Raw genomic sequence first — 16,573 nt, 5'->3', positions numbered from 1 at the left:
TTGTTGCTGTGCAAGTAACTAGCATCCTCGCCATGAGACAGGTTGCTTCCTGCTGCTGTTAAAACTGGCTTTAATTTTGTCTTTTAAGTAATAGCACAAGGCTTGCTGTGTAATACTGTCATTGAATAGTGGTGTATCCATCTTTGAAATGGACCTGGACTAACAGACCCAGATTTTAAAACTATTTGTCACTTTCCACAGAATCGAATCCTGCTCTGTCAAAATGTGATTGTAAAAGAGTTTAATTAGACATTTATTTAAATGATGTTTGCATATATGCAATGTAAATTGTGTGTGTTTATATATATATTCACATGCATACCTTTATACTGAAACGTGTAGTAGTGTAAAGGGAAAGGCATTTTTACTCTTTAGTATGTAAACAGCAAATCCTGTTATCCTCAAAGACAATACAGTAGGAAAATTTCCTACAGACGTTAATCTGTCACTCATTATTAATGTGCTTGTTTTGTCATTTATGAGCAACCATGAAATTTGTGTAGTAGTTACAGGGGGTGGAGGCAGGAAAAATGAAAAGGAAAGTCTGTAAGGTAGAGCATTTTCCTGTGGGGCAACAGAAGTTCTGTTTTTAGTAATATCTCTTGACTTCAGCAGTTAAATGTAATAGCTTTAAGTTTGGGTGTTAATGTCTGAAGCTTTAAAAGTTGATATGTGGGGGTTTTTTTTGTTGATGTTGTTCTGTTTTGGTTTTTTAGGCACCAGTGCCCGTGCATGGAGATTCTGTTTCCCCAGAAGGTAAGTTTTTCCCTAAACACCATGTGATTTCTTTAATCCTTTGTTTTAAAAATTGGCATAAAAACAGCTGCATTAGAAAAAGGTGGGTTTGTGCATGTGAGAATGAAAATAGTTATATTCTATCAGACTGTAAAGCCCGTCTCCTGTTAAATAGAACATGGGCAGAAAATCACGGATGGTTTGTGGGGGGAGATTACTTTTGAGTGTGAATGGAAGTGTAGTCCACATAAAAAGATGAGAAGACTAAACTTTTCTTTCACCAATCATGGAAGCCAAATGCGTGACATTTATCCTTTTTAAAGGAGAAAGGTTGCTTTGCCTTAGTTTTTGTCATTCTTCACAGTAGCTAACTAATCAAACAAACAGGCCCTTTTCTGAAAAGTGACATACCCGTACTTAATTTTCAAGTGTAAGTTCTAAAGACAAAATTCTCTTTCACTGTTGAGACTGTTTTTCATGTTAACAGAACGTGGTTTTTGTCAAGAAATAAGAATGCATCCTACGTTTTCATTTTTGTTTTCTGCTGGCTACAACTGTAGAGAAGACATATGTACTTTTTTGATGGAGGGAGTTATAGAAACACTAAGAAAAACTTAATCGTGAGTCGAGTTCCAGATTATTTGCAAAGTAACATCTGCGTAGTCTGTGTCATGGGAAAGCAAGTTGCATTCCATTTGCCTTTATATAGCATGCCAATAAATAGCATTTATTTACTGAAGTATTACATCTCAGACCTCTGACAGACAGCTGAACATAATCTGCCTGATCTTTGATATTTTCCAGGGGTGGTCACGTCACTGTTGTAACTTGTTGCAGGATTGTTTCAGCCAAACTGTTTAAGTGAACAGATATTATTTTGAGGCTGTGCTTTATATAGGCTGGGGATAGAGCTCACCCAGAAGTATTATTGTGGGAGAGGAAACAGCTGAAAGGGCAGAATGTTTCTTTTTCAAGTGTTTGTGTCTGGTTAGTTGTAGAGAACTTATGTCATTCTTGATGTATATTTTTTTTGTTTTAGTTGATTCCTGGTACTTTTTTCCCAAGTGATCGTCAAAGTGTTCTGAAGCTGCATCATCAAATCTTAAAGTCATCCCTTTTTGAAGACAGGCAAGAACTGTAATTGTTGGGTTCCTGTTGAAACAACTTTTCAACTTGTGTAAACCTTCCCTCATGTAAATAAACACTGACATTATAAAATGAATGTTTCCATGTCTTTCTTTATGCAGGGTGGAGCGGAGGGAAGAGGACTCGCTTGCTTGTTTGTTTCTGAATCTCAGAACTCCAGAATTGCTCTTAGCTACTCATGAAGCGTAGTATCAAATGAGATGGGAGATAAGGTATCTTCAACCTTATTCTCCGGATTTTGGAGTAATCCAGCCATCAGGTGCATAAAAGACTCTGTTAATTTGTATTTTAGGGCTTGTCTGGCCACTGTGACTGTAATCCTTTTCAGGTGGACAATAACCTTTTTTACAATAGGCTGAGTAGTTTACCATGTTCTTTAATATGTGACTGTGCACTGCTTCCTGAGTTGTATTCACTTTTGTGCCCAGTTGTCTTTGCGTGCTTCGTAGTTATGAGCGGAGCATACTTGCTTTAAAAAAAAAAGTACAACTTCACTCCAAAGAGTAATTCAACTGGGAAGGGCTAATGCCATAACAATTGAAGTAAGGATGCACGTGTGCACTCTGCACCACATCCTGTTGTGGTAACTTGTGTGATCCATCACACAGGCAGGACTTTCCTTATGGAAAGCTTCCATTTTTAGAATTGTGTGTGCCTGAAGGCTTTTGATAGTTCCTCATTCAGTGAGACAAGATGAATAAAATGTATAGAATGGAGCTCTGTGCTTTCACGGTAAAAATATTTGCCACTTTTTCTACTGCAGGATTTTATCTGACCTGTCTGTACCCACAGCGTTCATTAAAAACAAAACCAAAAAAGCCAGCTGTTGAGTAAGAATAGAGGAAATGATAATATAGACAGACAGCTTTATCCAGCTTGTTACTGACACCAAAGGTGAGCATTGTCTGTTTTGTATGATGACTGAAACAAAAGGTTAATATTGCTGGCACATGATGGAAATGGAAGATAAAGAACTGAAAAAGCTGGGCTGTGGCTTGCCATAGAGGACTAACTTTTCCTTACAAGAGTAAGTCGTTAGTAAGAAAGCTTTTACCTTTCGGAAAGTTTCTTTGATTTTAGGAGATAATTTTCCTGATTTAGAGACTTTCCTCTAGGATATTGCCCAGTGTATAAACACCAGTCATTTGGGACATCTCAGTTTGGGCCTCAGCGTTTACAAGTAGATGGAGTTCTCTCATCTGCATAGAGTTTTGCATTGTTTTATACACAGGGTTTAGGTGTGGTATGAAAAATGCAACGTAAACCTCAGATTTTTTTTTTTTTTTTTTTTTTTTGGTCGAGGGATGCGTTAAATCCAACCTACGTTTACAGTACTGATTTTCCACACTTTAGAATTCTAGGTGTATGTAGCATTATAGCTAGAGATATAATAGCTTAGTGTCTTGGGTTCATGTGCAGCCTCTGAGTATGAGATTACTCTGGTTAGAGGTGAGCTCTTGCACAGTGCAGAACAGCTGCTGGATTCGCCTGTATGGTGGTATATCTAGGACGCTTACTGTTCTGTAAAGTGCTTGGGGACAGCTGGGCAATGGATGAAAGCCACTGTATAAAATCATATTATCTTCCTTATATAGTTGTCACTGCTGTCCTTTTTTTGGGGGGGGGGCGGGACATAAAATGGTAAGTTGCACCCATATGAAAAAAAAAAAGTATTGGCTACAAACATACCCGTGCTGAACTATCAAGAATAGATCAGAAGTTACTTCATTTTTACTTCAAATCATTTTAGTAGTGTTTTTTCATTTATAACTGTGGTGATAGCATGTGGTTAGGAATTCAGAAAGATAAATACATTTCTAGATCAGATTAGACCTTGTGCTGGAAAATAACAAATAATACTTGGGAAAGCTGAAAGTTGAAGTGATCAGAAAATGCCCAATACTTGCATAATTTGAAAATGGTAAAATATTTCTTACATGTAGAGTATATAAACAGCTGACCTTCTTCGGACTACTTTCAACAGGTGTTTATGTACATTTTCTAGAGGTTTTTCCCAAGTGGGATAAAAAGATGTAATGTTATGTGTAGCCTTGCTACTAAAATGTACTGAATGCTACTGACGTGTAGTGTAATGAAATACCTGTGGAGAGAATGTCTGCTAATAAGAGGATTAGGCGGATGGGACGAGAAACTAGAATATATTTTATAGGCCTCCTCAGGAAAAAACAGTCTGTGCAATAAACACATTTTTAATTTTATTTTGACTTTTTTTGCAGGCTAGGTCTTCTGTTTGGCTGCATTTATATGCCTATATTGTGTTTAAAAACGATTTCATTGTAGTGGGAAGCTTAGTGTAGCAGTGTCCACTTCTCGATAGTTCTATGAAAAGAACTTTTTCTTAGCTGATACTAATACCTCCTAGAAAGAATTCTTGAAGGGAAATAAGTTGTTTTTTGTTTTTTGGGTTTTTCTAATTTTCCATAGGAAATAAATCATGTGAACCGTATTGTCTGTGTTCAATATATATCTTTCAAGGATAACTTTTAACATTGGATCTTGATTTCCTCTTTTTGTCTGTTTTGGAGAGAAAGGAGAGGTTGCTTCTCCCCGCCCCCCCACTATTGTGATGGTGAAGGTTCTTTTTACATATGTAAATCATTAGCTGCTGCTCAAAATAGTACATATTACTGACATAGAGTCCATACTGTTGTCCCCCCGGTTAAAAATGGGGTTTGAATTTTACTTAGGTAGAAATAATGTTCATTATTCTTCAAAGTGTGAAAATAAAAGGATCGTGAAAATAGTATGCTATTGTCACTGTCAGGATGTTATTTCATGCTGTTAGTAACAACAGACAGTCTCTGAAAACCCCCAAAAGAATAGAAAGTAGTTCTGAAGTGTGTTCGGGAGAACTGTTCATAGATGTTATGCAAGGAGAGTGCCTCACCATAACTTGCCTGTGGTTGCCGCTTATTTTAACACTTGAGAGCTGTGGCGTGAAGCGGTCCTAAAGTGACCCAAGTGTGATTTCATGCTTCTCTTTGCTTTTACTGGGATTGAGTCTTTTTAATGGGTTGTAGTTCCATTTTAGTCCAGTTAAAAGGCAAAACCAGTATGAAGTCATTGGGTTCAAAATGGTTTGGGTGGGTTTTTTTGTTAGTTTGTGGGTTGTTGCGGTTTTGTTTGTATGTTTGTTTGTTTGTTTTCTGCCATTGCTGTAAAGTTTAAGGTAGTTTCTTACCAGGTTTGATAACCTGGGTTCTACCCCCTGAGGACAAGAGATCTGGGATGTACAGAAGCAGAGGTGAAAAAGTTAGCTGGAAGAGAACAGAAAGAATGGAAGTCAGATCTAGGAGGTTCAGGCAAATTAATGAATAGAATATTAAATAGGAGTGACTGAAATGCTTTAAAACAATTTTGCCTAAATACTGCAGCAATATTTAACAATGCTGATTTCACGTGACTGAAGAGGTCAATAGGATGCATTTGCCAAGGAAGAAGATGATGTACCTACCATACAGAAGTTGGGATTGCATCCCTGAGCGCCTGGAAGTCATGTAATACTTTTTAATCTTTGGTCTCCTGAGTGGGGGAAAACAATGTAAAACAGCAATTGTATTTATTGCAGAGTTGACTTTCTGGGTATTGTTTGGGTTGCGCAGCCACGACCTGGGTGCTCGGCAAACCTTGACTGACTGATCCAGACGCAGCCTTTGATCTCTTGCAGCTCCCTGTTCTGTGCAGAGGATGCTGGGTGTAAACGGTGCTCTGCTGCTCAATCTACAGATGGGGTCTAGAGGGTAGACCGAAAAAGGTCAAGCTTGCCGCAGGAGTTACAATTGAAACAGCCTTACCAGTGATTCAGTATGCTAAGTCAGATGTAAGATTTTTGTTGATGGGTTGGTCTACTGGGGTCAAAAAAGGGTTTCCCTTTGTAAAATGCAGAAGCTAAAAAGAATTGCACTATTCTGGGCATGAAGATTATGTCTTCTGTGCCAGAACACTGCTGCCCATTAGCTTTTTCCCTTGGAACATCCTCAAAGTTTTTAGATTCTTCACAGATGTCACAAAGTTTAATACTAACTTTTTTGTTTATTACCTTTGGAAGAGTAATACTTGCATTACGTGGATATTACAGCACACATGCAAAATGCATGTGTTTGGTTGTACTCCTTGTGATTTGCTTCTGTATATGCATTAATGCTTGCCTGGAAATTAAGGGGTTTATTTCAGACCTGAAGATTTTGGTTTGTGTGCAGTGTTCTGTACTAGTGGATCACTGGATGGTCCTCTAAGCTTTTCTTGTGGGATGAAGAGAGTAGATGTAGTCACTGAAATAGCTGGGCTTCATAGCCATTATTAGCTTTATGCTCATTTATTGGTGCTTATATTAGGACAGGGATATTGGAGCATTATGAAACTGTTTTATCAGTGTATCTGACTGCTGTCTGCTACTATGATACCACCTACAGGGTTTTTTCTAAAGCATCTTCTATTTCACATTTTAAATATGCTGAAGAGTAAACATCTAGCTGGTGTCAAAAGCCCTGGGTTGGAATACAAAAAAATTAACTTCAAATTCTGCTTTTCCATAATGTACCTTGTGGGCTTGGACAGACCACATAATCTTTATGCAACCTGTAAAATGGGTAGAAAGATTTCTTCTGTGAGTGATCTGATTTCTACCAAACAGAGACCTGACACTTCTGCAACATTGAGAAGGGAACTCCTTCAGTGTTTAGCAAAACGTAGGATACATTCAGCTTTATGTACAGTGAGAAGGTGGGCTATACTGCCAGGCTTTCTGAAGGACTTAAGATGCAGACCAATCTGCCCGAGGGTTGTCTGATGGCGCAATTATCTTAAGAGTGAAAAGAGCATCAATGGTGGTGAAAGTGCAAGGTGTAAACTGGCATCTTCGTCCTTGTGAGTTGTACAGGAGACTAGACTCCATTCTTAAGCAGATCTTTAAGTGCCCTAATGGCCTGTGCGTGGTGTTTTGGGAGTGCAGAAAAGACAATTTCAAAGTGTAACTCGTGACCACTTGAGAGTTCTGAGCGTTTCAACTCTAAATCGTAGAAGGCCTGGGAACAAAGCTGATTTAAGAGTCAAAGTGAAAATAGCCTGCTAGTTCCTGCTATTCAGAAGACCTACTATGTGATAAAAAAATCACGTCTAGCCGAGTTGCGTTTGGCAGCCGGCTTTCCCTAGAGGTCTGGGAAGAGAGGGAAAGGGCAGTCAGGTGAGGACAAAATTCCCCTGACAGCTTTTCACTGAAATTTACTTCTTGCCTCATTATTGCCTTTCTTTAATTAGATTATTTATTCCTTGGATGTGACAATTGGGGAATCAATAGTTTAGGAATTCCTAGGCCTTTACTTGGGCAGTTTTCTGACCTGGACAAACCATATAAATCTCTTTTTGTGTTTGTCTGTAAATAGGGACAGTATCTGTTTATGTTGCAGTAATGCTGTGAACGTTAGTTGCTTTAAAAACTTAAACATCAAGGAAGCCTTATTACTAACAGATGTCACTCTGACCCTATAGGTTGGCAGCAGAAAGCTTCTGAGTGTTCACATGAAGAGTTTTGGAATCCTGTCAAGGTTCCTATAGCTGTGTGAGCGTAGAAAGGAAATCCTGCAAGAGAAAAGGAGTCAGGGTAAGAGCAGGGCAGCTGAGCAAGGGTCATTGTGAAGTATATATGAAAAGTTGTAGCTTGTCATGCAGCTGACTGGGAGAACAAGAGGAGAATGAGGGAAAGGGAAATGGCATCTTCTGTCCAAATATGAGATTTGAGATTCGTGTTTCTGTGGACCTAAGTGTCATTACATCATCTTTGTTATCCACAAACCTTGTACAGGTGTTGCTGCCTGATTATGACAGTCTGCTTTGTAAAAGTAGCTCTCTTGATTACTTAGCTGGAACTGAGCTGTCTTGAGCTGGAATGGTTTGTGGGACCTCCACCTAAAATGCAAATTAGCTTTAGATGTCTCTTTTCAATTCACGCTTCTTGGAAGAAGTGACACGATTCTTGAAAATACCATAATGATGTTTCTATGACGTGCAAGCTCTTGATTATATATGTAGTATAGCTCATCTGAATCATACCAGTATGCTTATGGTCTGCCTGAAAGTGTAATGTATGCAAGTTGCACAGCATGTGATATTTTTCACTGAATGCATGATCTGGTGATCTCACATAAAAAAACCAAAAGTTATTTTTTCAGAGAAGGGAGAAAAAATGAGGGAAGTGCCCTTTACCAGGAAGGGACCAAGGAAACTGTAGCTGTTAATGCACATCACCTCCTAAAACTTCGGGATCTTTTTTCCTTGTAAAGTCTGATCCCTTTCTAAATAAAGGTTTATTAAAGTAAGTGCAGCAAAAATTGTTTCTTTATGATGGTTAGTTGCATAGTGAATAGAGGTGTCTGACTCATTTCCGGTTCTCTTTTGTAATAATCAGGTTTTACATTCTGAATGTTCCAATTGTAAATTTTCCTATTTAAAAATGCCTATTTTAAAATTCTTGATTTTGAAACAGTGTTACACTGAAGTCTTCTGACCCATTGAATGATACAGAGTATCCATAAAAATGAAATACTCGTTACAACTAGGAAGCTATTTTTTCTGATTTTAAAGATGCTATTTTCCAAAATACAAATAATTAAAAAACAAAACTGATTTTGCAGCCATAACCATTTTCTTCATCTATCAGAACTTGGAATCATGATCAGGAGCATTGTAGTAGGTATGCTGAAATACATGTAGCACCTCAAAGAGCTGACAATCTAAACAGAAAAGACAGATAGAGATGGGACAAGAATAAAATACCATTCCTGTTCTGCTATAGGGAGAACTTGAGGAGCAGTGAACATTAGTGGGTTACTTACGCAGGGGCAGTGGCTGATATGTGAAGGGAGTGAACTCTACAGAGGCTTATCCTGACTCTTCAACCTCTGTACTGCAATATCACAGTGTTATTGTTTGACAAACAGCTATATATTAGATGGAGTGATAATGGCTGTTTGTAACACAAAGCAGTCACGGAAGCAGGACCAAAGTTTAAGTGATAAATTTAGCATACTCTAAATAGTAAAAATGTAGGATATTTGGACCTTAGATCCATGGTGTTGTATCTCAGTGTGTTGATGGCCTATGTACCACATGTTGCTGAGGCCCAGAAAAGGCAGCCTTGTATTCACAAAGGAGGCAAAAGTAAACCAAGCATGACTCACCTTGAGGAAGTACTTTTCCCTGGACTGAAACCTGTCTATTGTGTCCTTTGGCCAACTGAATCCTAGAGCTTCCACAAATGACACCAACCAATATGTATTTCTCTAATGCGCCACCAAACTGTGATGAGTTACTGCCTTCTGGGGGTTAAGCTGGCATCACTTGGATTGTTTTCACAAACCCTTTGAGCTGGCATTTGGAGATTACTGACCTACACTATGTTACTGCAAAACACTTTTACAGCATTGACAGAGACCTGTCACCTCACAGCTGGTGCCAGGGATGGGAGGTTAAAATCCTTTATTACATGAGGGAACTTCTGCATCTAATGCAGACCTGCTGAGGTCTCGTCTTTCTGCTTACTTCCAATCTTGTCAGTAGAGGCAATTCCTTAGGCAGCATGACTGAAAGTACTTGTGATGGGACTGTAGCCATTTAAGTTGAAGTATTCATACAGTCCCAATAATTAACTATATTTGTTAATAGTTTTCCATTAATAAGAAATTCTGTTTTAGGAGTGTGTGTATTTGGCTTTTTTATTCAAGCCGATTTCAGTAAAAGTGTGGTGTTTGGACCATATGTTCAAATGTTAACATGTTTAATGCCAGCAGCAGAATATTTACATTAAAGGATGTGGAGCCAAGTTAAACTCAATTGCAACTTCATTAACTGGATTACAGTATTATCAGCAAAAACCAGCTGTGATAATCAATTGAGCGATCTCTTGCTTTTTTTCCTCTTTAATTTTCAGGACAGGCTGAGGCAGATCTGCACTTGTTGGAAGCTTTGATTGTATCACTGAACCAAGGGCATTTTGCTAGAAATGGTTAATGGAGGGATAACCAGACTAAAGAAGTCAGTGGGTTTGAGGAAGTGGTAAGTCTGAACGGTTAGTGATGGACGTCTCTTCTGCTCTCTTGCAGCCAGGAGAAGTGGTCTGTTCATAGATGGTGTCAGAACTGGGGCTGCAATGCAGGAATAAAATCTCTCTGCTTTGTTTTAAACATTAATGAGACAGGTTGTTCCCTAGCGGAGTCCCAGCTACTGGTAGGATGATTTGACTATGGAGCTCAGAATTTTAATAAGTATTCATCCTTAAACAAACAAAACAAAACCAGAAACAACCTCAAACTCTGGATGTTCATCATGCCAGTTTGGAAAGAGGATGAGAAAAGTCTTTCTTTTTACAGTTCCCCTTTCCATCTGAAAAAGAGAACCATCTGAGGAGCACAGAAAGGAGAAGTTCAACCACACTTTTATGGTTTGTTTGTTGGCAAACACGAGGCCATTTTGTTCTTTTTTTTTTTCCTTTTTTTTTTTTTTCCCCTCTCCTGTTTCCCCTTCCAAAGTTGTCAATTCTGGTTAGGCCCATTCCTGATGATCTTGGAGAGGGCTGACAGGGAGTTAGCATTATAGTATGATCCAGCCACAACTGATTTCTGCAGACGATGGACATTCGGCATCCCATGTGTATTTTCTATGCCATATGGCTGCCCTCAGAGGAGTTCTGCCTTTTTGTTGAGACAAGAAGTCAGCAGAAAGGGTGCACAGCAGAGAATGAAAAGCTGAGGAACTTACACAGAGGAAAAATTGATCTGCCACATGGGATTAGGCAGCGATAGAGCTGTAGACAGTTTTCTTCTTGCTAGGGGTGGTGGGTGTTCAGGCAAGATGAGGGCTTGTGCACTCATTTTTGGAGAGCACAGATTTGTAGGAGAGAGTATTGGAACTGGAGTTGTCTGGGTGCTTAAGGTGAGAAGAGGCAATGTGCACTATGGAGGCAAAATATATGAAAAGGAGAGAGAGAGATGAGGGTTTTAAGGAGACTCTGGAGATGGAAGAAATAAGTGTATTTTTTTTTTTGAGGGATCTTTTTTCCCACCTTGTATTTTTTTTTTGAGGGATCTTTTTTCCCACCTTGTGTGTTACTGCTCTAATTTTATACTCATGAGTGGGAGCAAATGAAGGAGACCCCTCTTTCCCTTGTGGGTTTTTTTTTTCCTCAGTGCCCATCAGCTTTTCTGTATCACTGGGCAAAACCCCTGTGACACACGCTTTGACCACAATAGCTTGTTTCTAATTCTGAGAATATGTTCAGACAGTGGTGATGCTTAGAAAGGAGTTATACAGATGGTAGCCTCAGCTTCTCCAACAACTTCTGAAAGGAGGATGAGCTTAGGGTGAGCAGTTGATTCATTCACTTCTGAAAGCCATCAAGCTCTCAAGCCATCTTGTGTTATTTTCCTACTTACAGTGTCTTCTCAAGAAAAGATCCTGTACAATGCAGGCACTGACCCAGGAAGGAAAACAGTAGTTGGAAATGTCAGGAGGAACAGAAAGAGTACTTCCATGTTTGCAGAAACTTTAACGTTTGGTCATGCATTCTCCATGGTTCTCCAAATTTTTTTTTATTATTCTTTTCCCCTATATTCAGTGACTTTGTCTAATTCCTTGTAATGAGTTAGAATAGGCAATGTTTTTTTTCATTAAGGTGATTACATGTGGAAGTTGGTTAGAAAGCATAGTTCAGTGATGCAGGCAAATGAAAAGCCCTAACCTTAAGAAAATATGTTTGGGGGGACAGAGCTGCATAAAGTTTAAGTTAAAATGAAAAGGTTATCCAAAACAAAAGGAGGCTTAAGTCTGAGTTAATTTTTCCTTTTGAAGTAGTTGGAAAATTGTCTCTTGCATTCCAGATCCCAAATGTAAAGTGCAGTCATGCTTTGTGAAACTGAAGACTTATTACAGACATTGATTTCTGTATGCGATTTAGTGGTTACAGCAAGTGGCAGACTTACAGCATTGGGACTTTCAAGTTTTATTGCAGACTGAATCATTTAGTGACCTTTGGGTGACTCTTGGTTAAACACCTACATGGGGAGATTGATCTTGAGCAGTGAGGATCGGCTGCAGCTTCCCTGGGCGCCCCTTTGGCTTGGCCAAGACAGGCACAGCTGTGACGGGCTGGGGGTCCCTATGACACCCCGCACTTCTGCCTGCCATCAGCAGGGGTAGCTCAGCTGCCACCTTCCTGGCGGCCCCTCTTCCTTCCTCTTCCTTCCCCTTCCTTGCCTGGCAGAAGGGGCCAAGAGAAACCACAGCACTGGGATGGGGCAAGGGGAAGTGGTGCGGTGTGTCAGCTCGGAGGGCGGCTTTCCTGGAAGCGTGCTGCTTCCCATGGAGGGCTGTGTGTTACTGTCATCGCCTTTTCTTCCCCCACTGATGCAAGAGTTTTGGTTGAATGTCCTGCAATCTGCTTTCTGGATGTCGAAATGAGTTTGTGAGAAGTGTTTCAATACCCTGAGTGGGGAAATGCCATTTTAATCTCTAGGAGACTTACAGGAGGTGAGGGAAGAGAGAAGGTAAGATGAGGAGAAACCACAGCTTCATCCAGACTAACTTCCAAGTTAAAGCCACATGGCAGTCAGATGACTGAGCACAGCTGCAGGGTCACATTATCCTCATTGTCACTAAGTAGCTTGTTGATTACGTCAGAAGGCCAAGTCAGGGAAGGGAAAGGCAAAGATATTCCTGGGACCCACTGTCATATGGCACAGGAGGGTCTCTGGTGTTGTGCTCCATACTGGGAGATGTGAAAATAGTGAACAGTGAAGTACCTTTGTGCACAGAGCCTGATTCTGTGAAAATGCAAGCTGAGAGGGCAAAGCAGCATAAAGAATTCTTGTGCGGACGAGTAAATGCTCAAAGATTGCTAATTTCCACCTTCAGTGTTGACTTTTTTCATACAAAGGTGGTGGCAGGTCCGAGGCTGCTGGCAGGCAGAGGAAGAAGCATTCAGCAGCATGGGCTGTATTTACTGTTCCCATTTCCCCCAGAGAAACGACTGCGGGCAGGTCTGGTTTTAGCGCATATCTCTTCAAACTGGCTTTGCAAATTGTGCGTGGGGTGCGTACCACAGCTTGGGAAGTCCTGACCTGGATGAAGGGAACTCAGCCTGTTTGAAACTGCAGTGCCATAAGTAAATGTTGCTTCTCAAAGGAGTTGTTACCAGCAAAGTGCAGCAGGCCAGTGGTGGTGCTACTTCTCTGATTATTAGCAGTCCGATGCTGAATCGGACCTGCTCTTTGCATTCTCTAAACTTAGTCCAACACTAAATGTAAAAATCAGGTAGAGGAGGGAAAAGCAGACAGAGAGGTGGCTAATTTAGTTGTGTTGCTGTGACCCTTTGGCTTCATGGAACACATCAGAAAAGGACAGGAGGAGCACATGTGGCTGGATGCGGTGATGGAGGAACTCCTGGAGAAAGTGTGTGAATCTCCAAGCTGTGGAGTCGTTGAGACATCAGCTTCCCTTCCCATAATTACAAGGAGAGAGCTGGAATAAGGGGTCAGACCCTGGCTAAAGGGGAGTCTGTCCTCCAGGAGGCAAAGGGGTATCTTAAAGGGATGATGAGACTGGGCAGCAGGGCAGGATGCTGCCCTACCGTGTCGGGGTGGCCGTGGAAGGGTGGGAGAAGTGAGCGGCTCTTTGCGGCTGGCTACATAATATTTTTTCTGCCTTTCTTCTGGAAATGCTCCAAGACTTCAGTACCTTATGCCGAATGTATTTAAAACAGCCTTGGTTATTTCAAGAGGCTGTTATGACATGCCTACTCTGCTGTGTTTCATGAAAGACTGCTATGTTTTTGTTAGAGAGGAGTGGGATTATATGAATTTGAGAGATCTCAAACAAGTTGATTGTGAGCTCTGCAGCTTTTTCTTCTTTCTTTCTTAAAAAAAAACCCAACACACACAAATCAACAACAATGCTCCCCCAAACCCAAAACACAAAACAAAACCCTTCAAAACACAGAACCCCCTGAAAACTAAGGTTATTTTTTTCATTGGGGAATTTTGAAATGTTCAAATGAAGCAGCTGTTTTTTCAGCTGTTGCAGGTATTAAACGACAGCAAGAAAATCCTCAGCTATGACCTGTCACAGGAAATAATCCTTTCTTGATCATGGGGAACAGCTGGGTTCATTGCTTCTCCTGCGATAGTAATCCTCAGCTTCTCGACTTGTTACCTGCACAATGGCTCATCAAAATTTTAAGCTAATGGTATAAAAAAATGAAATAATGAAATTGCAGATGTTTAAGTACATCCTTGGGACTCTTAAATCACAGAAGCTACAGCGAACTGCTATTAGGGATGAATTAGGTGTTTGGAAGTGACCTACTTTGAAGACATTTCTTCCTTTTAAAAAAGTGCTAAATGGTTTTGACCTTTCTCCCCATTGCAATGCAAGTGACCACCTAGTAACACCACTTCAATTCTGTTGCTTTTTTGTGATAATAAATAACATTTACTTTTCAATGGTGATACTTGAATTATGCAAATCAAATTCTCACTAATAGCTTTTTTCAGACCCCATAAATCTGTAGTGTAATTTGTTCTTTAGTAAATAGGTCAGGGGAAATGCAACAATGACAAGGCTGGGTAGATGCATTTTGGATCCTCTCTTTAACTATATGTGTGCTGTGTAATGACTTACCAAAAAAACCCCAACCGAACGCCAAAAAGCCCAAAAAAATGGTGGTCTGTATAAGTATTAAGAAATCGAAATAATGATTGGCATTGCTGTATTTTGTGTTGTTATTGTCAATAAAGGGGCTGCTGCCAATTTACTTCACTTAACAGATACCAGTGGAACTAATCCTGAAAAATCTTACTCTGAGTATCCTGTAGGCTTCCTTTACTTGGAGACCAACATGTTTATTTCTGGCTTGAATCTGCTTATTGTTTAGATTAAAATCTGCTTTGCATGGTCAACATAGTTGAAAGCGAACAGATTGCCTTCTGCCTCCTACATTATCAACACAAGAATAATTGCAATCACAAATAAAAAGACAGGAAATAACATGCATTATTTGAAAAAGAACACACAACTTTCATGTTCACAGATTTTTAAGGTTAACAGTTACTTTCCCTTCTCTTTCTTCTGCTTTCAAATCAAAACAGAACCCTACCCTGAACTACACCAAAAACTCAGGAACAAGCAAACTACCCCAAAAGCTGAGAAGCTGTGATCTGTAGTTGCTGGGACAAATAAAAATGGCCTTCTGCTGTATCATTTCTAGAATAATACTTGAGATGGGAACTGTGATTGAATTGTTGCTGCCTTACAGAAATAAAAGCGCAGGGATGTACTGAGGCAGAGTTGCCAGACCAGAAACCCAGAGCACTGCAGATACGTTTAAATTCTGTATGTGACTCTACAAAGTCATTTCTGGATGATGTCTGTACTCTCACATGCACAGCAGCGAGACCATTCCAGCACCCTGCACACAGTGGGAGCCTGCAAGGTGATACGAGGAGAAGTGGAGACAGCAGAGGCACGAGGAGGGGACTTGGAAAGCGGTTAGTGCTTTGCACCGTGCCGTGTATATTGTGAGTAGAGTGACAGCCATAGCCAAAAAAGGTGCATTTTAGCAGAGATGAGATGTTTTCCATGCCATGTGTTAGGGAATAGACTGTCTTATAACACCCTGTCCCTTCTCTTTACCGTCCTTTCGACATCGAAAGTTTTTATGAAGAAAATTGGGGTGTAAGAGCCTGAGGCACCCTGAAGAGTCGGTAGGTGAATACCAGTTCTTTGAAGATAAGCACAGTCTGTCTCAGAGGACTTGTTGATTATCCAGCAGCAATTTGATCTCATGCTCTGTTAGTTCAGTGATTTGACACACAGTGTTGGCATTGTTATTTAGGGCGTTTTATGTAAACCAGTATGAGCTGGTTTATCCTGTTTAGAGTGTAAGCTAGTTCTCCCATTCCTGCAACTGAATCTAACAATTCCATTACAGTGAATGCTTTCCTTATTTGTCTCTGAACTCTTAGCTACAATCACGAACAAAACAGCTATGACCTCTGTCTTTGATGTGAGGTTGTCAGACTTCTCTTAATATCAGACAGGGGATGCTGCCTTGCCTTGCTTTGAGCAGCTGTTCCCCATTATCTTTGGAAATGATTTTTTTTTTTTTTTTTTTAAAGGGATGGTGGTATCTGAAGGATCTTCATTACGTCAGTGTTTGTCGGGTTACGATCCTGGGTTGCTGGTCAGCCATAAACATGGAAGGTTGTCCCAGGGAAGATGCAAAGTAAAATGCTCAAACTATGCCGTGTGTCTGCTCTTACATATGTCACCTAATCAACAAAGTGGGAGGTAATGGGCAAAAAAAAATACTAGACATTCAGAGTTTTAGCCTCATTTTTCGTTGGGAAATTTCAATAAGTAACAAGGCAACAAGAATGGCCTTGGATATTGTTTGTTTAATTTCCTGAAGAGGCAGATAGTCCTTTGATTTATTTATTTCTTGGTTGTTGGGAAGCATTGTGCTTGGGCTCTGTTCTGGTGGGTCTGTTTATCGTAGACAAGAAATGCTGCCTCTCTCTGTCTCCAATTTGGAGCACTGGTGTCACAAGCACTGGTCTGGAGGAAGGACCAGTACACCTCCCATCGCAGCCAGTTTGCGATCATCTGAGCTTAGAAACTATTTGAT

At 40.2% G+C, this 16,573-nt stretch overlaps 1 protein-coding gene across 1 annotated transcript in view; it reads left to right on the top strand.

Annotated features, from left to right (window-relative positions):
* PPA2 (inorganic pyrophosphatase 2) overlaps positions 1–1,957 on the top strand; it is a 34,569-nt gene extending 32,612 nt beyond the window's left edge. Inside the window, exons 11-12 of the mRNA XM_065634195.1 lie at positions 717–756; positions 1,775–1,957. Of these exons, the coding sequence (XP_065490267.1) occupies positions 717–756; positions 1,775–1,803 (69 nt within the window). The 3' untranslated portion in view covers positions 1,804–1,957. The remainder of the gene's footprint in view (positions 1–716; positions 757–1,774) is intronic.
* Positions 1,958–16,573: the final 14,616 nt, after the last annotated feature.

This window comes from Caloenas nicobarica, chromosome 4 (assembly GCF_036013445.1).
Source record: "Caloenas nicobarica isolate bCalNic1 chromosome 4, bCalNic1.hap1, whole genome shotgun sequence".
Lineage (NCBI taxonomy): Eukaryota > Metazoa > Chordata > Aves > Columbiformes > Columbidae > Caloenas > Caloenas nicobarica.
This window is presented reverse-complemented; position numbering and strand designations above follow the sequence as displayed.